The 25,053-nt window shown below is 36.6% G+C and overlaps 1 protein-coding gene across 1 annotated transcript in view; it reads right to left on the bottom strand.

The window, feature by feature from the left end:
• The window catches only part of STIM2 (stromal interaction molecule 2), a 167,082-nt gene that overhangs the window by 10,466 nt on the left and 131,563 nt on the right, over positions 1-25,053 (bottom strand). The window contains exons 4-10 of the mRNA XM_066384998.1: positions 15,808-15,919; positions 12,256-12,371; positions 8,803-8,980; positions 8,083-8,260; positions 3,671-3,838; positions 2,883-2,983; positions 2,392-2,630 (exon numbers count right to left, since the gene is read on the bottom strand). Coding sequence (XP_066241095.1) covers positions 2,392-2,630; positions 2,883-2,983; positions 3,671-3,838; positions 8,083-8,260; positions 8,803-8,980; positions 12,256-12,371; positions 15,808-15,919 — 1,092 coding nt within the window. The remainder of the gene's footprint in view (positions 1-2,391; positions 2,631-2,882; positions 2,984-3,670; positions 3,839-8,082; positions 8,261-8,802; positions 8,981-12,255; positions 12,372-15,807; positions 15,920-25,053) is intronic.

Below are 25,053 nucleotides of genomic sequence, written 5' to 3'. Positions count from 1 at the left end.
CCCACACAGGGCTAACTTTGGATAGTGTCTTCTGTCTTTTTTTCCTTACAAATAATTAAACATAGATGATATTATGCTATGTATGTCTAGTTTTACCATCTTACTTTGCTTTTAACATACCACAGGTATGTTTCTTGTAATTGTTTCACACTTAGACAATTTATATACCTATGGCACAAATTTAAAACTGCTCAGAAGGGTATACAATGAAGAGCTTTCATCCTTGCCTAGATACTCATCCTACAGCCAAGAATTTCTTACTGGTCAGGTCCAGAAATTATGCTTTTATAACTAAGCAGAGTGGAGTATCTCTGATGTACCACTGGGTGGAGGCAGAGCTCTCAAGTGTAATCTTTGGCATGAGTTATTTTTCAGAGATAATAAATTTGATGAAAGCATTTCTGAGACATTATATTAAATTTAAAATCAATTCTTGTACTTTTATCATATTTAAAAGTTCAAATTTCTATAGCAGAAACATTAAAAATTTGATTATCCACATTTAATGTTAATTTTATTTTTTATTTTTTCATTTTTCTGAAGCTGGAAACAGGGAGAGACAGTCAGACAGACTCCCGCATGCGCCCGACCGGGATCCACCCGGCACGCCCACCAGGGGCGACCAGAGCCACTCTAGCGCCTGAGGCAGAGGCCACAGAGCCACCCCCAGCGCCCGGGCCATCTTTGCTCCAATGGAGCCTTGGCTGCGGGAGGGGAAGAGAGAGACAGAGAGGAAAGCGCGGTGGAGGGGTGGAGAAGCAAATGGGCGCTTCTCCTGTGTGCCCTGGCCGGGAATCGAATCCGGGTCCTCCGCACGCTAGGCCGACGCTCTACCGCTGAGCCAACCGGCCAGGGCAATGTTAAATATTTTAATGCGCATATAAATACCTATTCCCCAGAAAATGTACTTTAAGAAACAAAAGGCAAAGAAAAAAATCTAGTTCATTTAAGGAATAGAATACATCTTCACGCACACTTCTGATATGCATAATTTTATCTTCTGAGGAATGCAACTTTAAAATTGTTTTAAAAATTAGAACTTCACTAAATCTGTAACAACTGAATAGAAAAAATGAAATTAGAAAATGCTCATATATCATGATTTGTCTCAAAGACTAAAATTTCCATGTAAGTCTTCAACCAATCAATGATAAACTTCTGCTCTCTATACGTTGAACTCCATTCTATCTACAGTTTCAAGAAGGTCAGAAAGGTTGGGAAAATGAATCAGGCAATAATAAGAATAGACTTTTTTGAATGATTTCTAATACATGAAATATACCATTTTAAAATCAATTGCTCTCTAACTTTGCAAAAGTCCAAGTATTTATTAATAAATTCTAAAATTTATTAATAAAATAAAAATATTTAAATTTTAATTCCCTACCAAAATGTATTCTTTACCATCTGAAAGTTTTCAAAGAACAGAGCACAACAAAGAAACTACATGTTAAACCACTTTGGGAGGAGCTCCACTTTTTAGAAACAAAAAATATATACAAGATTTGTTTATCTAAACATAAACACAGTTTAATTTTATATAATGATAAATTGATTTGGTGCTTCGTGAGTTAATGCTTTCAATAAAAGGACAGAATTGGAAAAGCAAAACAAAATACTAAAATAGATGCCTCCTGGATGTCAACTCAATTTAAAATAAATCACAGGCCACAGCATGTTGACATAGTGGTAGAGCATTTGGCCCAGCATGTGGATGTCCCAGGTTCGATTCCCATTCAGGGCACACAAAAGAAGCACCCATCTGCTTCTCCACTCTTCCCCCTCTCACTTCTCTCTCTTCCCCTCCTGCAGCCATGGATCAATTGGAGCAAGTTGGCTCCAGGCACTGAGAATGGCTCCATGGCCTCCGCCTCAGGCACTAAGAAGAGCTTGGTTGCTGAGCAATGGAGCAACGCACCAGATGGGCACAGCATTGCCCCCTAATGGACTTGCCAGGTGGATCCCAGCTGGGGCACCTGAGGGAGTCTGTCTCTCTGCCTCCCCTCCTCTAAATAAATATAAATAAATAAATAATGACAGACTAGCTCCCACTCACACAGCTGGTTAGTTAGTGGCAGAGTCAGGACTGGAACTCAGGTTTCCAAGATCTTCCTCTATTTTCACTTTCTAATATAGACTGAGCTGCCATTTGAAGGACTGTCAAAGCTCTGCCCTTTATTCATACAAATGATTTAGCATATGTGATATATTATACACACACATCCACATGCCCCTCATATCCCTCATATAGTATTCACAAACAGTAAACACAAATTAACAACAAAAAGAGGAAATAAGGAATAAACAATTTTCATCAAAGACTTCCATAAATGGCATGGTATAAAGTTATTTTAAAAATTGTACCAACTCTCTTTTGAACTCGCTACCTACCAGGAAACTGTGACACTATTGGGGGGGTATCTTCATCTAAGTCATCGACCCCTCCAGCAATCGGGTAGGGTGGAATGGAGACTCTGGGCATCACCACCCAGCTGTGATCAGAATACAGGGAAGAGGTCAGGCTGGGAAGTCCCGAGTTATGAGCTATCTGAAAGCCACAGATCTTCTCAATCTGTTGCCAGCGAAAAAGCCGTTCTCGTAAACAAGTTGTCAACTCGGAGAGAGATTTCCTGGAAAAGCCAATATAGTAATTACTTGTTATTTCAGGTAGTCTTCAGCAAATAGTCTTTAACAAGGCACTGAAACAAGGCAACTATAGGAACAGACCACGGCAATTAGCTAATTTCAGAAGAAATTACACACTCTTAGAATTAGTATAAATTATGTGATTATACATGATCAAATGACAAAATATAAACTGTCTATAAATTATGTATTTCAATGCAGTGAAAATAAACACATAGCTAAAATAACATTCTTACTTTGCTTCCAGAATTTTGTGGTCCACCTCATCTAGGGAGGAGCTGTGTGCAACGTGCAGAGTGCCGAAGACTGTGCTTCTCTTCTTCTTGATTTTCTCTGCCTAGAAACCGAAGGAGGGAAAAACAAGGCTAGGCTTGGGAAATAACACACATAGACTAATGAAGTTTATTTTGTTTTGAATATATTAATAATCATAAAGTCAGTGAAAAATTATTAGCTATATTAGTTTTATTTTTCAAAGAAAAGAATAAAGGGAAAAAAACCCACGTTTTCCATCCAAAACAAAAGGAATCAAAACCTCATTCTGAAGAATTTCTTTATTTTGGTGGTTCAGAAAGACCTGAATTTGCTATTAAAACTAACCTAATAACACCATATCCTACTGCAACAGAGGTGTTAGTGAGCAAACTAAGGTGCTGGGGTTTTTTTGCTATAAATCAGATTAAGACTTAATCTTACTTCACACAATTTAATAAACTTGAACATTAATTTCCAGTAACTACTAACCTGAATTAAATATAAAGCAGCAACCCAGAGGAGAAAACCTCTGTATAAAACATTTATGATAATGATAATAGGGATGATTTTTAAATGACACTAAGGTCATTCTAAAAGGTAAATAGCTCTCTAAATAAAGTAATTTTACTTTACAGTCTATGATTATGAGAATTTATGCAATAAGTTATAGTTCAAGAAAGACATCTGCAACAAAAATTTATTCATATCTTTGTATTCCAACCTGTTAATCCTCCTAGAAATCTAGAAGTTTTGAAATATAATCGAGTACCTCGTCCTTAGCAATAGCTAACTGCATTTCAGCATTCTGTCTTTTAATATTGTAGTACTGTACTTCTACTTCGTGTGTTAACTGAAGCCATTTCTGAAGTGCATCTGGAACAGACCAGCTGCTTCTGAGCTCAAATTCCTTTTCAGCCTTTTTTAGAGCCATTCGAACCTGGGTAAGAGGGAGGGCAGGAGGGAGGGAAGGAGGAAAGAGGGGAAGAAGAGAGAAAAATTTCTTCAGATTTTAAAATTAAAAATTTGTTTAAAAATTAAGATATTTTAGTACCCAAATTAAAAGCAAAGCCATTTTATATATTTATGCTCTTTGCAAACATCTTTTTAAATCACAAAGTCTAAAACAATATATTTCTGACATTATAGCTGAAAATTTAAGTGCATCTTAATTTCATTAAGCAAAGTGGTAAAGCCAGAGGATAGAGGGGACATATATAACTTAAGCTGAATATTTTAGTTTTTATATTTTATTATACAACAAGACTCAGAAACAATCCAGGGCATACAAAACTAAAACTGATCACTCTCCTCTCATAATGCATTACTTGTTTATATAATAGGATATGAGTAAGTGTCCAAAATAAGGTGAATATCTATCTGCTCTACGATCCCCTCTTTTGTTCCCAGAAAGCCCTAATGTAGCTCCTTAACTATACACTCACTTTTACCACTTCCATTTAATTCACTGCTTCTAATATACCAGAAAAGAGATGAATCAACATTTGCAGATCAAGTATACATTTCAAGAAAAGAGATTCTGAGTGCAAGTCTACCTGATTTTTCCAGGAGAAACTATGCAGAGCCATCAGTGCCAAGCCCTACCCTCAGCTGCCTTGAGGGCAGTCAGTGCTCAGTGTGGAGCTGGTATTAAATGCTAGGGAAAACACCCTTAAGGAAAGTGTCACAAAGGAAAGGACACAGAAGGAAGAGAGATCCATTCTCGGAATGACTCACTTAAACTAGCACGAGCTCAGGCTAAAGGCATATAAAGACACAGGATGGAATCCGTGGAATCAGGTACACACACTCGGGACCCTCAGATAGTGAGGGTAAGCTATGGAGAAGCCTGCTTCTGGGCCACCATAACTACAAATTACCTTTCCTCAAGCCTAGTCAGGTAACCAAAACTTAGTAAGGTAACCTAGACTAACGTGCAGAGGAACATTTGACCTGAAAACTCAACTTATTTAAATAAACTTTTTCATATGCCAGATTAAACTAAGAAGTGTACTATACACATACCTTAGATAAAAAAAATAGAATGGCGGTCAGATATTATAATAAAGGAAAAAAAATCCAAATTTAACAATGGCACTAAGTAGACAATTCAAAACCCAGATATTAAAAGGACAGATAAGACAGCACTTACTCACTGAAAACAGATCCTAAACATTTCCTGACACAATTCACTGTGCAGTGTGCTTGAGAAAATTTAACTGTGTTGAACAAAAAGTTTGGCTAAGCTGTGTGGTGTCCCTGCTAATCTCTCAGGAAGAGAGAATTTGAGCTCAGGTCCTACGACGTACTTGTCTACATAATACCACAAAGTGTGGGGGCCACGGGCTTTTCTTACAAGATTTTAAAGCTAAAATTTCTGTATAAGTTCTACTGGCAAAGAAGTATACAGAGAATCTGAACAAATTTCACTCAAGTTTTTCTCTTCAATCATTAAAACTTTCCTTAATGTTATATCTACAAATTAATTTCTCTTAAAACAACCCAATAATACATTTAACACAGAATTAATATATTTCTAGCATAAATGGAGGCTTAAGGATGTTATAATTGACTGTCAAATAATTTCTCAAAATTGTTTAAATCCTAACCTTCTAATAATAGCAACTATTGCAATATTTTATTTTCTCTGCTATTATTCTTAAGTTTATCATTTGACCTAAATCCCAATCCTTAGTTTGAATTACATTGTTATTTAAAGGGGAATGGATTCAGTGAAAATTGAGTTATTAATACCTTTTACAAATGATATCATTAAATTGTTTAAAAATACAATTATTATTTATATAACTTTTGTGTAAAACAGCAGCAAAAACATGCTATCACAGAAAGAAATGGCCTAACCATCTGAAAAGCTGGCTTCTAGATTCAGCTTTATTATTTATTACCTGTGACCTTCAGCAAGTTCTTTACTTTCTGAGGCTTACTGTCTCATGTAGAACAAGGGTTCTATGACTTGTCCTCACTTTAGACTTCCCCTGACTTTAGAAACAAAATAACTTATGTAAAAGGAATTTACACAAAATATATAGTGGTACTATTATATTATTCACACAAAAGTTTTGTTCTATGGGAAATAACTCATATAAAATATGTGCCAGATGTTCCTGCCTTCTAATTTTGAAAAGTTGATTATCCCCCAGACAAAAATGTAATAATGCTTCAAATTATGTGGAACTGTGGATGATGTGACATTATATGTAAATTAATTTCCCAGTTAAATTTACTTCTATACACAAAGCCTTTACTAGCATGAAGGGAAAACATGGACTTTGGAATGTGACATGCTTGCCTTTGCCACTTACCTAAGACAAGTTATTTAACCTCTTTACATATCTCATCTGTAAATAAGGATAATTTCTATGTATTGTTAAGATTAAAACTTAGGAGCAAACCACTTGCAATATACATAAAAATACATATAAACACTTATAGTATTGTATTTCTTATTACTATAACCACATTGGACAGAGTTCTTTTTAAATACCCATATCTCTCCATTAAACCACCACTTACTGACTGGATTTCACTAGGTATTACATTTGTGTTGGGCCATGATATTACGGTGATCTCAGGATCTACTAGTGCGAGGTCTCTACACCAAAAACCTCGGATGAGAATGTTAGTGATTTTGGGGGTACTTTTATATTGTGTTTCCTCCTCACTGTGAGGCAGTCACCTAGAAAACACTGCCATCAGTTTATATCTCTGCAGAGAATTCCCACTACTGCTTTCTGATTTATACATTATCTGCGAAGTTCAGAAAAACGGCTACCAAGCTTTTAATTTAGTAGTGGGAACAAACCAAGAGTTAGAAGTCCTGGTAGAAACAGGCAGGGAGTTCTCACAGGAGTAAAGGGCAAAATATCTCATTCTTGGACATGGTATAATTTTGGCCTCGGCCTTTTCTGTTGTTGTTAATTCCCTGTTCTTGACTACATTCTGTACAAAAGGTATTTTCAGGTAACTGGGACCTGTCTGTAAAGTATATGTCTAGAAGGCAACTTAAGAGAACAAACAGGGAAAAGATCCAAAAAACAGATGCGTGGGGTACGAGGGAAAGAACCGTTAACAGTTCATCAAAGAGATGACTACACTCAGTCAAACACGACAAACTCAAAAGAAACAGTAATGCACACTGAACGTTTTCTCAGGAGTTGAAACTGAAACTCACTCATGACATGGTTTTTATTCCTTATTCAGCACTTGACTGAGAAGGCAACAGTGCAGAAATCCAAGTGGGAGGAAGGACACCTGGGTTCTTGGCCCTGGTTTACAAATGAGTCACTCCCTAATGTGGAGAAAGTCTTCTCATCCTTACTTTGTTCCTCAGTTTCTTTACCAAAAGTGAAAGGGACAAGGTCACGAGGAGGAGACAAGGCCTTGGAGGCAGAGGCTGGAGGGACGCGCTCTGAAGATGAAGGGAGGTGCCATGAGGCCAGAAACGCAGGCGGCTCTGGAAGTCGGAACAAAAAGGAAACAGACCCTGGCCAGGGCCTTCCGGGGGAGTGCAGCCCTGAGGACCTACTGCAGACGCCAACTTTGAGAGCAGCGAGATAATAAATACGGGTTGTTTTAAAGCCACTAAGTCTGTGGTAATTTTTATAGCAGGAATAAAAAACTGAGCCATCTGCCTATAATTAAGTTCTCCCAGAACCACTACCTGAAAGGTTGTGCCGTGCTGACTGCCTGCATGCAATCTTAAATAAATCCCTGGGGGAAGCAGGGATTGGAAAGGTTATTCTTCAGCAGCCTCGAATTTTTAGATTATATTCTAAAACCATTTAACAGGACTCAAATGAATGCATAATAGAGATTCTTTACCTTTGCAGAGAAGTGTAACATTAGATATACTTCACTAGGTTACAGTTGAAAACTGAAACATATACTACAGATGTTAAATTAAATAAATGCTTTACATTTATTCAAGATAATTAACACGACTTAGGATAAGATTTCATGAATGAGAAAACATGATGGCAACTTTGTCTTTTAGTTTCTACTTTATTTTGCTATAAGGACTTTGAGCAATGCAAACAACACAAATGTTTCTTTGATTAAAGAAGAGTTTACAATGGAACTAAATGTACACAATTGAACAAAGACAAAAAATTCAGAATGGCAATACAAACATTCTAACAAATTCTTTTTTTAACGCGTCAATACCTGCTCCAACTCCTGCTCGGCATACTGCCGCCGGCTCAACTCACACTCCGCCCCCTCCCGCAGCTCTCGCAGCCGACAAGCCTCCTCCTTCGCGAAATTGATTTCATCCATCATTTTGCGCTCCAGATTTTGCTTTTCTACAGCAACATTTCTGTTTTCTTCCTGGGCCTTTTCAAGTCTTACAGAACAATAAAAATGTAAATTTCTCACAAAAGTTTCTAAAATTTCATTTTTTTAAATGAAGAAGATATATGTATTAAACAACAGAATACATATTTCAATCAAAATTCGCAGAATTTTCTATTAATCTTAAGTTTGGATAATAAAAAAAAACAAACAGGCAGCCTATATAATACAGCAATTGTGGTTAGCCTGAGCTCAAAGTACAGGAACGGCAGGGAAATACTCCAGCAAAGAGATTTTTAAGAAGTACATAATTTCTTAAAGCATGTCAAAAAAGTAATTTAACTCTACATATAATCCTACTTCTATATGACTGATTTCCACAGGTCTCTTTACCCAATTATTCCCTAGTGCATACCTTCACAATAAATCTATAACTATAATAATTCAATGATACTTCAGTCAGTATCTGAAATGAGGTATACAAACATTTCTGATGTATCAACCTAAATATGTGTATGCACATGCCCATATTACGTTTTCAAAAATTGTATTTTCCTATATAAATAAAAAGACTTAAGAGTTTGTTTTACTTACCTCTCTTGTAAGTCCATTAGACTCTTCTCTGCATTTTGTAGACTCTCTAAGTCTTTCATCATTTTTGTAACATGTTCTTTTGATGTTTTATTCTGTGTATAAGCAAACCAGCACCCTCCAACACCAATTACTATAGAAACTGTGAGGATAAAATCCTTCATCCAATTATGAGGAGGGCCTATGAAGAGAATTAAAGATGGTTAAATTAATATTTGAGTGTAACAGAATCTCAATAGACAGAGACACTTTTTAAAAAATAAAACAACAAAAAAAGTCAAGATGTCCCTCCCATATAAAAGTTATAACTTTTTGAAAATCCCTTTTTCAAATAATCAGTGCTTATGATAACTTCCTGCTCTGCTAGACCTATAGGTCAGAGATAAACAACATGGATGCTCCCTGCCCCTGATGGAACAGCAGGCAGTAATATAAATCCTGGGGACCCCTGAAAAGCAATAGCACCTCCCATCATGTACCAGAATGATCCTATTCAGTAAAGAATGTCATCATTATCATTGCAAGTCCTTTCCTTCAGTCAAGTGGAGGTGATGCTTTGATAAATGATTGCTATTCATTCACCAAAAAGCATTTTCTCCAAGCACACAGCCATGGAACTAATTATGATTAATCAGTGATTCTCAACCAAAGGTAATTATTTTCCCCAGCAAACATATGACTTTTTTGTTGTTGTTGTTACAATTGGGAAGAAAATGAAAGGGACAGGGAGAGTTCTTACTGGTGTCTACTGGCCAGGGGTGTTGCTAAACATCCCACAATGCACAAGACAAATGCTTCCCCACTCAACATCCTTCTTTAAAAAATTACCTAGGAGTTATGAGACCTAACTGTGAATAGTGCCAATGGTTACAAGGGTCATGGGTTACATGATCATAATGGTATTGTTTTAGATGGCTATTTGCCAGAGGTAGCTGGGTTACTAGAGGGAAAGAACAGGATCGCCCTCCCTACCCAGCCTGGAAAGACAGTAACCTCCAGCATTGTTTCCAAATAAGGAGTAAGAAGCCAGGACCTAAAGTCTCCAGTGATACAAAACATAGAAATCATTATTCAAATAATTTTCTAGTTCATTTGGAATTTTACTGAGATTGTCAGTACACACTAGTTTTCCGGGGGCTCTCTGGAGGGAGACACAAGTATAACTAACACATTAAAATGTATTATTTGCTCCAAAGAAGTATCTGGAAAAACTTAATTCTCCAGGCCTCCAGAAGGAAGACATTTTGTATGTTTGATAAGATGAAGAACTCTAGAGAAATGAGAAGTTTCTGTGCTGACCAGTCTAGGGTTCGTATGTTTTCTACAATGTGATAAAGAGCACGCTCTAGGCCAGAGACTCTCAGGGCTGTGTGTCTCCAGAGTGCGTGCCCTCACCTACAGTGAAAGAGACGCACTCCACAAGTCCAGTGTCTCAAAAGCACTGATTTCTATTTCTGCCTCAGACTGAGAGGTTCAGCTCAGGCTCTAGTTCAACTATGAGCCCTGTTCAGGCTGAAATATAATCACCAGATACAGTAATAAATAGATGGACAAGTCCCAAACTACAATATATATCACATACTGGAAAAGATTTCAGCAAATACTCCTTTAAAATGTATCTTGCTCATTTGACAATGCTAGTTTTTTATAACTCTAACACGGGTGTCCCAACTACAGACTCATTCACTCAAATAATAATTTAAAGACAAACACACTATAAAGGTGTAATGTAACTGTTTTTTTTTTTAATTAAAATATGTATTTTCAACATTTCTGAGACTAGTGTAGTTCCTTTTCAACTAATAATATAATACCGTTTGCCTTAGAGGGTGGTTTGTTTCTGGATTAATAAAATACAAATATTCCTGATCAAGTTGTACATAGAGACACATTCTACAGTTTAATTCTTATTTTCACCGATTGTTCACATGAAAAAATTAGAAAGAATTGCACAGAAGACAACCCCAAGAGATTCAGTAGAAAACTTGGAGAAGGAAAAGGTTAGAAAGGGTATCTCTCCGTGGAATGCGCGGCATGTCAGTAGTGTTCTATTTCCTAGGGTCTGTAATTTCCACCAACAGTGCATTTCCACCAACCCTCACAAAGAGAAGTTCCAGCTGTTTCACCAGCTGCTCTTTTAGCCTGAGCCAAAAAAGAACCACCAGTAAAGCCATGGAATCCATCCAACCACCCCAGTAACCCGTTTTTAGCAGAGCCACCCCCAAGATACTATCATAGAAATCTGCAAGTCTCCCAACTCCAAGAATGGAGGTAAACATTCGTTTCCCATTTTGTATTTGTGGAAGTCATTTTTCTTGTATTAATTTGTTAATCATTTTTGGCTTCTGAAAAATAAAACATAATTCCTCTAAAATGTGTACTCTTCAAATGCTTTTCCCCAAAGCTTTCTGAAATTTGAAATTAAATGAAATAAGCATATTAAACTTTCCTTCTGGGAAAAAGTATGCCTGTCAAATTAAAGAAATTTTGGTTTATTTTCTTTATAAACATGACGGAGCAATTTCTTAACTGTTTCTATTTCAATCTAAAGAATAATTCTCCACCTTGTGCTCCTGTCAAGATAGTCTGTTACTTTACAAAGTTTCAAAGTGCATCCTTGCTTTTGGTCTGTATCTAAAATAATTGTTTTTTGGTGATTAATGAAATCAAGTTAGGTTCTATTATTTCATGCCATCAAGATGGTTAGACTGTAACAGTTTGTTAAGGGATTCTTCAGTGAACATCCAGCTATAATAACATCACCACTAAAATTGCTATAAAGATCTAAGGTTTTAAATCTAGAAATTTAATTCTAAAGTATCAACTAACATAGTTTTTACAATTATCTACATCAGTAACCAGCTTTGAAAATCCCACACTATATTTCAATGACAAGAAGTCTCCCTCTATAAATATTTTGTTTTAAGATAGCATTAGCCCTGGCTGGTTGGCTCAGTGGTAGAGCGTCGGCCTGGCGTGCGGAAGTCCCGGGTTCGATTCCCGGCCAGGGCACACAGGAGAAGCACCCATCTGCTTCTCCACCCCTCCCCCTCTCCTTCCTCTCTGTCTCTCTCTTCCCCTTCCGCAGCCAAGGCTCCATTGGAGCAAAGATGGCCCGGGCACTGAGGATGGCTCCATGGCCTCTGCCTCAGGCGCTAGAGTGGCTCTGGTCGCAACAGAGCGACGCCCCGGAGGGGCAGAGCATCGCCCCCTGGTGGGCGTGCCGGGTGGATCCCGGTCGGGCGCATGCGGGAGTCTGTCTGACTGCCTCCCTGTTTCCAGCTTCAGAAAAATACAAAAAAAAAAAAAAAAAAAAAAAAAAAAGGCATTAAATTTTTTTACACCTAATGGATGCTTTTTCTTAGTGGTCTACTGCCTCCCTTATGTTTCTCCTTCTTTAGGTACCAGCTGGTCTGATTGCTCTTTGCATTATATTCTGTGGGAAGGAATACTGACGTGTTAGGGGTCCAAACAAAACCACATCCAGCGCCTTGAGCTGAAGCTTCTGTCTGTGACTCCGGTCGCTGATTTTCAACTGAGAGATCATAAAGGAAGTTTCATGTACTGCTATCCTGTTCATTTAAAAAATACATACACATTAAATGAAAGTATTTCTAGTACATAAATTTAAATATTTGAACAACACAGTTAAGACTTAACATATTGATAATTATTGTAAGTCCTTATCCAAGTGTGATTTAACACTTAGTTACATGTATCAAAAACTTTTCAATGCAAACTAAGCTGTACAAACACTCCTGTATGTTAATAATTGAGTTGCTAAATTGATATTTTTGTTTTCTACGGTTATTTTGTGCTGTAACTTAATATGATTTTAAAGTTTATCAAATTTAAAATATTTTATAATCTTTAATTACCTGATATTTTGCTGTCATGTCATAAAAAACCAGAAAACTATAAGTAATTTATGTAACTTTTAAAACTAGTTCTCAGTTTGGATTATTGCTTTTCTTTGAAAATCTATCTAAGAGGTCCACACCTTTATATTCAAATGTTTAAACTGTTTATAAATTAAGTCCACTGAAGTCAGAAGTGGGAAGTAAGAAGTCATCACTAGTTGGGAAAATAAATTGAAGAATTTACGTAATAAGTATACTGAACCATTTTATGCACAATGAAAAAAGTATGTAGGGGGCCAAAGGCACAGGTAAAATAAGGAAATAAAATCATTATGATTTGGACTTCAAATCCAAGTAGTCCAATAATCAGCAAAGACTTCTTAACAACTAAATATGATGCCAATAAAGATCTTATAACACAAAGTCTAATAATAATTATTTTTAAAATTGTTAATAATATAACTGTTAAAATAATAAATATATAATTGTTGTTTAATATAATCATTAAATAATATACTATAAATATAATATATAATGTAATATAATATAAATAATAACAATAAAAACAGACATGCACTATGTACCAGGACCTGTGTCAAGGGCTTAATTAAAATTCAAAACAAACAACAATATATATTTTAGTATACTTAATATATATATATTATGTAACCTGGGGCAAGTTAAAGTTGAGTAACTTGTCCAAGGTTAATAATCAGTAAGAAGTAGGGCAGAGACTCAAACTCAGATATGTATGATTCAATGACTATACCTGAACCACTAGGTTTTATTTCAGAAGATATCAGAACCTCTGAATATGAAGAAGTTACAGGAACTCCTATGAGGTTTCTATAAAACTTAAGAGTAAAGAACTCTAACTTTCCCTTTACGAAATGCCTTCCTTCATCTTCTCCAAAGGTACCTTATGTATATGCTCCTGATACTCCTTTAATATGACATCTATCAAAGTCCTTGAAGGCAAAAACTATCTTAGCTCTGTATCTCCAAACCTAGCATGATGCTTGGCAGAAACAGATGCTTGATAAATGTTTGTATAATAAATGAATGAATGCATGGATGGATGCATGAATGAATTCACAGCAATACTATCAATAGACTAAATTTAAGAAAGACAATGAGATGTAGTAAAAAGGAAACTACATAACAGAATTTTATGCAAAGTTCAATATGAGCCCAGAGGTGGAAGTGATTCTACCTGAGTGGGTGAGGATGTCAGAAGTTCACACAGGTCTGAAAGGAATGAGGAGGCATGTATCAGGTGAAGAGAGCCTTAGTATAAGCTCTGGTAAAAAGAATTACAGAGTATAGAAAAAACAGTAAAAGCCTTAAAATAACTATTATAACTAACATAAAACTTTTGTAGTTTTGGGTACCTATTTCAAAGGCAATTTTATTGTCACTGAAAGGAAACAATAATGAATTGTTTTAGGCATGTGCACATCTGGAATGTGTAATATATTTTCTTATACAAATAGTCCTGTATCTACAATTGCCCTATAAAAAAAGCTCTGTAACTTACATGGTTGTTTAAATTAATTGATATTACACCTTTAAACTGTTTTATCTAATTGCATTACTATCTAAGAGGGGCCTTATAAGCCAGTTTCCCTTCTCCTCCACTCAAAATGACTCCAACAGGCTGACCTGAAAGCTTCTACATATTATAGATAAATTTTTCTTCTATAGAAACATGTCCACTATTTTTAAAAACTGATCTTGATTAGAATTTGAGGTATCTCTGATAGCCTTTATTTAATCAAAAGAAAAAAGTGGCTCTAACACTTATTGCCAAAACACAGAGCAGGCTATTTTATTTCATGTCGTTGTTATAAAAAGAAACTTCGTAAAAGATAACATAAGAAAAATAACAAGAGTTCCTCATAAACAGGATAACATATATTAACTCAGAAAACTCTAATCCCATTTTAATACTCTATATCCTGTTGGTTTTAACTTAGGAACTCATCTTATTTAAAAGCAAAAACTGTATCTTGTTTAATTCTTGTCTTCTTTCCAGCATCTAGTTGTATCATGAACACAGAAGATATTCAACAATATGCATTTGTTAAATTGTCTCTTATCCTCATAATTTCATCACTATAGTCATATGCACTGTAAAATCTGAAATACTGATGTTAATGTTCAGAATACATTTAAGAGAAATATGAGAACTTTTAACTTGATCCAAACTACAAACTTCAAATCAACAAAAACCATGTATTTAAATAGAGTATGTAAGCAAATAGATTAGAAATACAGTGTGTATGTTTCATCATGTATACTAATTAGGCAGTAAAAAGGCACTCAAGTCATTTTTTGAATATGAGAAACAACCCAGGGAGGAACGAAACATAAGCAATCTTGAAAGGGTCAAATTCTGGTAGAATTATTGCAAATTCGAACATTTAAATCTTTTAATATTATCAAATCAAGTAATGGAGACTTAGAAAATATAATTCAGAAAGCCAGTACCAATTAATTCCAGACATATAAAGGATAAACTAGCATCCTAAACTCTGGTATCAGATCTATATGTGTTCAAATGCTGCTTTGGCAAAATATTTAACTTCTCTCTGACTTGGATTTTAATCTGTAAAATGGGGATAATAACACATACTTCATTTTAACCATGAAGCTTAAATGAGATAATATAGACTGCTTCTATGTAATATGCACTTAAAAATGGTTGCTATTATTTACATTTTGTTCACTAAACTTCATTTTTTTAAAGGTTTAATTTATGGCCAATAATACTCAGTAGTTATTAGTAAAAGAATGCCAATTAAGAAGGGTCTATAAATTAATCCATTCAAATCAATCTTTTCATAAAGGTGGATCTGTATCAAATGAATAAATTGTGTTTTTTTAAAATATTTACCAGGCAATCAGAAGTTGGCCCTTTGATGTTATCTAAAAAAAGATATAGCTGGCCCATCTTCTAATTCTCAAAATTACTTTCCTTGTATATAAATTTTTTAAAAGGTGCTATTGTTTAGACAAGAAAAACTGATTAATATTTCCTTTGAGCTCTTAGCCACAGAAGTAACTTGCAGATTTGGCAATGCAAAGGAACATATAGCATATAATGTTCCATGAGTGGAAAAAATACTTTGGGATGATCAAGACTCACCTAGGAAGTGTTGTTCCTTTGACATTGTTGTCTCTAAAATTCTTCTCATACTGGGGCAGTTCAACAAATTCTATCAACCACTGAAGCGTGTCCTCAAGGGTCCAATTATGAACTACAAGAGATAAAAGGGGAAGGCATATTTTATACACACCTGCCTTCAAGATTTATATAAATTACATCTATCTACCTATTTAAATATCCATAAATAAACACACACATATATAACTGCTATAACTTCAGAGGAAATAAAGATGTTAGATTGATTTTTTTCAATTCAATTCAATTAATGCTATGTACTAAAATGGTGTTTATAATTCTGTGAGAGCTAAAAACATTAATACTTACTCCTGCCCTTAAGAGCTTACAATCTAGAACAGAGAAAACACATAAAAGAGACAAAATATTAGCCTGGTTAATTTTAAAATAAGCACCTATGCAAAGTTTGTGCAGGATGAAACAATCCATTATTTTCCTAAATGCAGAAAACTTAGAAGATATATATTTATTCCTCATCTTTTCACATAATACAGTAAACCTTCTGAGTATCAGGCTCTAGTCTAAGTACTGGGAATATGGTAATAAACAAGAGTATAAGTCCTTGCCCTCATGGAACATAAATTATTTTGGGAGTAGGGAGGGACAATTTATAAAAGGAAAAAGAAAGAGGGGGAAGATTTTAGATATTGATCAGCTATTAAGGGAAGGAAAGATGTCAGAATAAACCTCTCTGAAGAGCTGTGATCTAAACTGAGACCTAAAACTGCAAGGAGCCAATCCTGCGATCATCCGAGTGAAAGAATCAGACAGAAGAAAAAGCTCATTGGAAAGGCCCGGAACTAGCTGCGACTGAGAGGTAGAAGAAAGCAGTCAATAGAGTCCAGATCAGAGAGGATTTTCAAAAATTCTTAATATTTTTCTAATTTCAGTAAGCAGCAGTAAGGATAAAATAATCTGTGCTTTTAAAATATCAGTCTTCAAAATGTGGAGAACAGATTATATAAGAGACAATATTTAAAACAGAGAGAAGTAAGACAACCTTTCTTTTTTTTTTTTTTTTTTTTTTTTTTTTTTCCATTTTTCTGAAGCTGGAAACAGGGAGAGACAGTCAGACAGACTCCTGCATGCGCCCTACCGGGATCCACCCGGCACGCCCACCATGGGGCGGCGCTCTGCCCACCAGGGGGCGATGCTCTGCCCATCCTGGGCGTCGCCATATTGCGACCAGAGCCACTCTAGCGCCTGGGGCAGAGGCCAAGGAGCCATCCCCAGCGCCCGGGCCATCTTTGCTCCAATGGAGCCTTGGCTGCGGGAGGGGAAGAGAGAGACAGAGAGGAAAGCGCGGCGGAGGGGTGGAGAAGCAAATGGGCGCTTCTCCTGTGTGCCCTGGCCGGGAATCGAACCCGGGTCCTCCGCACGCTAGGCCGACGCTCTACCGCTGAGCCAACCGGCCAGGGCTCAAGACAACCTTTCTTTATGTATCTGTCCAAGCAAAAGAGGCTACTGCCTTGGACTATGGTGCGAGCAGAGAATATGGTGACATGTGGTCAGATTCAGGACATATTTAGGGGACAATGCTGTTAGATATGCTTATCAAATGGATGGGGGTTGATAGCCAAAGAAAAGACCCCCACACACACAAAAAAGGACAAGGCATGGTGCTACTAACTGAGATAGGAAAGACTGGCAGAGTAGACCGGACAGGCAAGTAGCAGCAGGTGGCAGAGATTAAAAGTTCTGTTTTTAATATGTTATGTGTAAAGTATGTATTAGATATTTAAGCATAAACAGTTGCAGTCAGATATACAAATCAGTAGACATATAAACAAGCAGCTAAATATAAGAAGCAACTCAGATATTTCTATTTGAAGAGTATGAAGGACAATGATAGTTCATCCAAAGGAAACGCAAATACACTTGAAAAATAAAGAGCTCTATATACTCTGCATTTAATTTAAGGATTTTGGAAAACAAAGTGCTTATTCACCATAGAAAAGGGCAAAGGGAAGTGAAGAAAACAAATGTGCAATAAAAGCAAATCTGGGAATCCATCTGTGTAGAAATGAATGTGGGAAAAAATCTTCCTGAGATACTACAAATAATTATAAATTCATTTTGCAAAGTTTATTTTTCACAATTTGCCTTTTTTCATTAGAGAAAAGCTTAAATAAATCACTAATAAAAATAAAAATCATTTTAAAATTTCATATGGTAATTGACACTTTTATATCGAGACAAAGCTTTGACTATTTTTTTTTTCATGTTCTCTCCTTCATGTGTTCCTGCCATACGCTTGGACACGTGCCTGAGGCTGCTGTATCAATTTAGCCAAATAACTTAGAATGCCAGCCAAAGATTCAGGTCCTGGGAACCTTCCACTGAATTTAAGTAGCCCTTTTACTTTTTCTTCCTATTCAAGATGAACTAACTGCATTGAGAATTGCCCTGTCTTGTCTGCCAAGAAATCAACAGTGCCGCTGCGCCTCACACGCCCACACAAACCTCTGCCAAAAGACAGGATGAGATTCTGTCATTTCTAGGCTGTTCAACTAATCAACAGCAAAAGTCCCTAACCTAAACACACCAGAACATCAAAATCTTCCCTGAATTAATCCCCAATGAGCCAGGACAGAAAGACAGAAAACTCAAATGAAAAATAATAGTTAAAATTGCCCAAATCCTAGTTTTATTCTATCAAGTACATTGACTATTTATTAGAGTGGTTCTAAAGTAACCTCTTTACAATGAATCTTGACAACAAAATGCTAATACAGAGCACACAGTTTACTGCAGGGGGGTGTGTGTGTGTGTGACGCCTGTCTGGTGCTGCTTGGTTTCTTCAGTGATACCTTGTGTAAAGCTTCACCTTGCTTCTCAGGACCAGGGCTTGCATTTTGTCTAGCCTTTTCTACTCCAATTATACCAGCTGTCTTTTAGTTCTTAAGACAGATCATTCTATGTCCTTCCTCAGGGCCTTGGTACATGCTGTTTCATCAGTATGAGACCCTTTTCTCCATCCCTGTGACTCATCTTCACCTATTTATTGAGTATTCTTTATATCAAAACTTTCAGGGGGAACCTTCTCAAACATTGCTATAGAATCATATATCACTCTGTACTTTTTATGCACAATTATATTCACTTGTATATTGTTATCTCAACAGGTTTAATCCATTAAAGCATAAGCTTCTTGCTCACCATTCTATCCCTAGCACTTGGTACACAAAGGGTGTTTAACAAATTACTTATTGGATCCTCTTGAATAAATGAAGCAGAACATGTATAACTGACAAGTATTATGAAAATCTATTTTCACATATTTTAGTGAGGAGACCCTAGTAAACAAATAAAAATCTGTATAAGCAACTCTTGACAGCAAAAGAGTTAGTCACTTAAGAATGATCTGGTTCCTTATTACCAGCCTCTCACTGCTTTCACATGTGCTACTAAACAGCACCTGCACCAGAGGGTAGGCAAAGAAAGATATGCTATTCCTTTTAAAAATATATTTCCCTCTCTGTAAGGCTACAGAAATGCCAGTTTCTATCATTTTAATATACTGTTTCTGCAATGAATTCTGGCCAGTGTTATAGGTTGGTGTCTCTCAGTGACCTGGGGCAATTTATTCCAACAGAAGGAACTCTGGAAGGAGATCTGATTCTAGTTCTGTTGAGCTACTGATTCACAGTGACATCGCAGTCAGGTTATTTAACTATGACTCAGTTTCTGAACACATAAAATAATGAAATTGGGCTAGACCATCTTTAAAATTCATTTAAATTCTCTTTCTATGGCTCCATTATAACAAACAAGAATTGATATTTAAAATATTGCTAAACTGTTAGCCTAGAACAGTAGGTTATAGAATAATGAGAGGGGAAAAGTAAGAACTTTCAGGACAGCGGTAGAAACTGTGCTAACATTTACAATATGTTTATTACAACAGGGTATTTGTAAACATTATTTCAAATCATTATTGCAGTAATCCTTTGAAGTAGTACTTTTATCATCATATTGATCCTAAAAGAGTGTGAGAGTAAAATTCTTAATTAGCTGTAACCAATTAGTAAATGATCTACCCAGGTTTCTGACTAAGTCTGTTTCTAGAGTTGTTAACCACTGTGCAATGATACTGCCTCTTTAGACTTAGGTTAGTGGTCTTGGTAATCAAATCAGGCACTATCAGTAGACACTGTCTACTGATTATGTATGATTATGCCCCAATCATACGTCCAGCCATATTCTCGGCTTCCTGAACATACCATATTCCTGTATGCCACTTCTTCAACCTAGAATGATTTTCCATTCTCCTTCCAATCTTTTATCAGGCTTGCTTTTCCTTAGCCTTTAAGACTCACATCAGGAACTCCCTCCTCCAAGCTTTCCCTATCCATCCATTTCCAGATTAGAGTTGTTCTCCTTTGTGTCTCCTGATCACTGGCACATATACCTGCCACAGAATTTACCAGATACTCTACTGCAACTGTCCATGCCAGTCTCACCTCCTGAATGAGGAGTTCCTAGAGAGCAGGAACTTGTTCTTCTGCCTAAGACAGTGATTATTAACACCATAACACCACATTCATTTCATATCGGGGTTTACATTTTTATGATACACTTTCACATATATTTTCATTTACTCCCCCACCAACCACATTTGATAGCTGTTCTTTCTATAGTCTATACAGAGTAAATTGTTTGAGTGGCCAAGTAGTCACATAATCACACATTTGTAGCAACTAGGAGAACTAGAATCTAAACTCTATTTTTCTGACTCCAAGTTCCCTGCCAATATAGGTGGCTCCTGATTTGGAACAATAACTCATTGTCCAAAACTTGAAACACATTTTCTCTTAGAAACAAATCTTACAGACATATAGCACCAATAACAACACAAGAGTCAATCTTTATATATGAGCCATCTGTTATAGGTAACTGCATTAATGGATTCAGAGTTCCACTAGACACATCAGGTCCACACTATGGCTTTACGGAAGGCCTGGAGATAGGAAAACAATTGCTCAGTGATGCTATGCCAGTGCTTCATCATGGCGGTGACTCCTGTGAGTCATACAGGGGCTCTAACAGACTGAAGGGCAAGATTACAAAGAGCCTGGGATTCAGAGCTGGAGCAGGGTTCAGGGGCAAAGAAGATGGAGGAGGACAGGGGAGAGTGGGGACAGGATGGTGAACAGAACCAAATCTCCAAGAGATAAAGGGATGTAAAGATGCAGGATGTGTGGGTGGGGGCACACAACTATGGATTTCACAGGAACAGACGAGGGATCTCCTTTTCATGAGCCCACTTCCTTGCTGTTGTCAATAAGGCTATTTCTACCACAGAAAAAGATGTCCGTGCTTCTGTACCAAAATTGTTTCCCTTGCTCCCCCTTCCTCCTTGCTACTGTCAGTACCACTACTGACATAATTATCTAGGATGCTTGGAAAAGATGAAAAGTGATAACTAGAACTAAGGGAAAAATGATTTAGACAGTATGAGGATCTGTAGAGATGGGGAGAATAAAGAGAAGTAACGGCTAGAAACAGCCGGCATAGAGACGTAAAGAAACTGGCGTTCCTGTGGCAGCCAGCTGACACAGCTTTCTAAAGAACAAAGGAGTTCCACATAGGTACACCCTCAGTGGCACAAACAAGGTTTTAATTAGAGAAGAGTGATCTCTCCTTCCCCTTAATTCCTATAGTACTTACTATTTCTACCAAATGGCGTATCCTATGTGCTGCCTTATTTTGTAAATATTTGCTTCATTACATCTTATGGTCCTACTATATTATATAGCCTTCCATAACAGGCACCATGCAGCCCAGCACGAAGTTGCCATTTAAGAATTAGCCAAATGTACAACTGACTTTTTTCTTCCTTACAGGAGAACCTGTTTCAATTGTCTACTTCTCTCCCATAGTTGTGTGAAAGACAAACAATACTATTTTCATGATATCTCACTTCAAAGCAGCACTGGAAAACCCTAGACTCCAGAGCAGGATCACAGGGACCTACACAGCACAGTGGAGGTTAGAAGGTGCCAATGCATAGCTGCGTGTCCGACAGTAGGATGAAATAAGAATTTGTGTGTGTCTGGTCCACCTCTGCCTTAAGAAAACATGATGGACACAAATCAGTGTAAAACAAACTTCAAGAGATTAAAATATCCATATTTACTTGCTCCCTTCATTTATAAAAGGCAATCTGATAAAACCAATGCGCCCAGTGCACTTAGCCATATACTTGTATTAAGTTACAGGCCTAAAAATACAAAACAGCTTAGTGAAGTACCAACATATAAGTTTTCATCTGTTATATTTAATATAAGTACATGCTGTCCTAAAAACCTTCAAAGGTAATTTGTGAATTCACCTACATACTGCGGGGAAAAAACTAATTTCTAACTAAAGTATTAGCATGCATGTAAAGACATGTTAATAATAGAAGTAGCTAGTATTTTGTGAGTATTTGACAATTTCCAGTAACTGTGTGAAATGCTTTTCATGAATTATCTCATGAAATTCTTTCAACAGCCTTATGAAGTAGGTTTAAGAAGCAATGTCATAATCCTGGTTCACAGATCAGGAAGCCAAGGCTCTGAAAGTATGAATAACTTGCCTGACTTCACACACCAAGTAAGTAGTGGAGAAAGGACTCAAAACTATGTCTGTTGACTTAAAAGTTTCAACTCAATCATTAAGCTCCTCCTTCTATGTTTTGCTGGCATGCTGAGAAAATTTCCAAATACAGCCAGACTCACCATCCGTTATGTCAGACTATGGATATAATAGACATACCACTACATTTATTCTGCATTTCATTTATTAATAATGCTCCTACTAGTTTTTAAAAGCTGCTATATCCAAAATTTATGATAAGTAACCATTTGTAATGCTGTTCTTAATGTTAAGAAAGCCACTAGCATAACTACTATTTTAGAGAAATAAACTTCTGATCTCCTAATACAGTACTATACTGTTAGATATGGTACAGTTAAATATACACTCCTTTTTATTAAAACAAGAAAACATCTTATAGTACCAAAGGTTTGGTAAGGTCAGGGAGGAGAAAGAATAAACATTAATGAAAGTAACTATATTTAATGTAGGTCATATGAAATAGTTACTGGAAAAAAGTCCTATATTTTGAAGCTTCTCTGATATACACGCTAAAAACTATTCACAGTTTGAAAAATATATGAATTATAGGCATATTTATATGAAGTATTGTACAGTGTGTCCGTAAAGTCATGGTGCACTTTTGACCGGTCACAGGAAAGCAACAAAAGACAATAGAAATATGAAATCTGCACCAAATAAAAGGAAAACTCTCCCAGTTTCATACCTATTCAGTGCAGTTCGATGTGGGCTCACGCACAGATTTTTTAGGGCTTCTTAGGTAGCTATCCCGTATAGCCTCTACAGACTCGTCACTGACTGATGGCCTACCAGAACGGGGTTTCTCCACCAAACTGCCGGTTTCCTTCAACTGCTTATCCCACCCAGTAATGTGATTCCTATGTGCTGGCACTTCGTTATAAACGCGCCAATATTCACGTTGCACTTTGGTCACGGATTCAAATTTAGCGAGCCACAGAACACACTGAACTTTCCTCTGTATTGACCACATCTCGACTGGCATGGCCGTGGGCTGCTCCACTGCATACACGGTGTTACGTCATCATCTGCGCATGCGCACATGCTGTCACATCATCCTACAGAAACTGGAGGGTTTTCCTTCTATTTGGTGCAGATTTCACATTTCTATCATCTTTTGTTGCTTTCCTGTGACCGGTCAAAAGTGCACCATGACTTTACAGACACACTGTATTCTAAAATATGGGTTGGCATAGCAGTATTCACCACTTTTCTAAATTCAAATTCAACTAAGAATTTCAAGTTATTCTTTCTTTTTTTAAAAAATAATTTTATTTTTTAATGGGGTGACATCAATAAATCAGGATACATATATTCAAAGATAACAAGTCCAGGTTATCTTGTCGTTCAATTATGTTGCATACCCATCACCCAATGTCCTCTGTCATCTTCTATCTAGTTTTCTTTGTGCCCCTCCCCCTCTCCCTTTCCCTCTCCTTTTCCCCCCCTCCCCCCGTAACCACCACACTCTTATCAATGTCTCTTAGTTTCACTTTTATGTCCCACCTACGTATGGAATAATGCAATTCCTGTTTTTTTCCTGATTTACTTATTTCACTTCGTATAATGTTATCAAGATCCCACCATTTTGCTGTAAATGATCCGATGTCATCATTTCTTATGGCTGAGTAGTATTCCATAGTGTATATGTGCCACATCTTCTTTATCCAGTCATCTATTGACGGGATTTTTGGTTGTTTCCATGTCCTGGCCACTGTGAACAATGTTGCAATGAGCATGGGGCTGCATGTGTCTTTACGTATCAATGTTTCTGAGTTTTGGGGGTATATACCCAGTAGAGGGAAGTTATTCTAAAAGGCTTAGAAGTCCTCTTTACAGAGACAGACATACCAATCACAGGAAAACGCCTTTAACCTAAGGTTCAATTTGGCAGGGATTTGACAAAAAGCAACTTGAACTACATGTAATATAAACATAAAAAATAACTTTATAAGATGAAAAAGTTTAAAGCCTTCCTCATGTCACCTTAGCTCAACTTATAGATGCTGTGGCCTCACCTCTGAGAAAGCCTTAACATGATCAGCTGCTCAACACAGTCAAGACAAGCTTATGTTTAGAATGTGAGCTCCTCGTTTGCACACTGGTCAGTGGGATATGTCTCTGTAACACAGACTAAATTCCTGCAACATGCTATATTTGGACACTTAAAAGCCACAGTCTGGATTCGGGAAGTCCAGATATTAGTAAATGTACCAAAGAGAAATACAGACTTTCTTTCATGAGCTTCTAATCTTTTATTGTGTAAGAATTACATACAATACATACAATTTTTAGGCAGACTAGGTAAATGTTGGTAAGTGTCTGAACATTCAAAACTTAAAAATTATCAGGGTGTTCTCCTCCCAACAGTGATAAAATGGTCACAAAGGGAAGGCATTACTACGTTTTCTGTTGTAAACTGCAATCTTATTACCATTAAATATAGTGTACTACCAATACCTACTTTTATGAAGATGGTTAGAGATAATAAAGACATATCTTAAATACAGAAATTGGAGAAGCACTGAGGCTCAAAACTATAGGACTGTTCTGAAGATTAACTAACAAAATGTATTTGGAAATGATCAGGAA

This window comes from Saccopteryx leptura, chromosome 5, assembly GCF_036850995.1.
Source record: "Saccopteryx leptura isolate mSacLep1 chromosome 5, mSacLep1_pri_phased_curated, whole genome shotgun sequence".
In the NCBI taxonomy this organism is placed as follows: Eukaryota; Metazoa; Chordata; class Mammalia; order Chiroptera; family Emballonuridae; genus Saccopteryx; species Saccopteryx leptura.
This window is presented reverse-complemented; position numbering and strand designations above follow the sequence as displayed.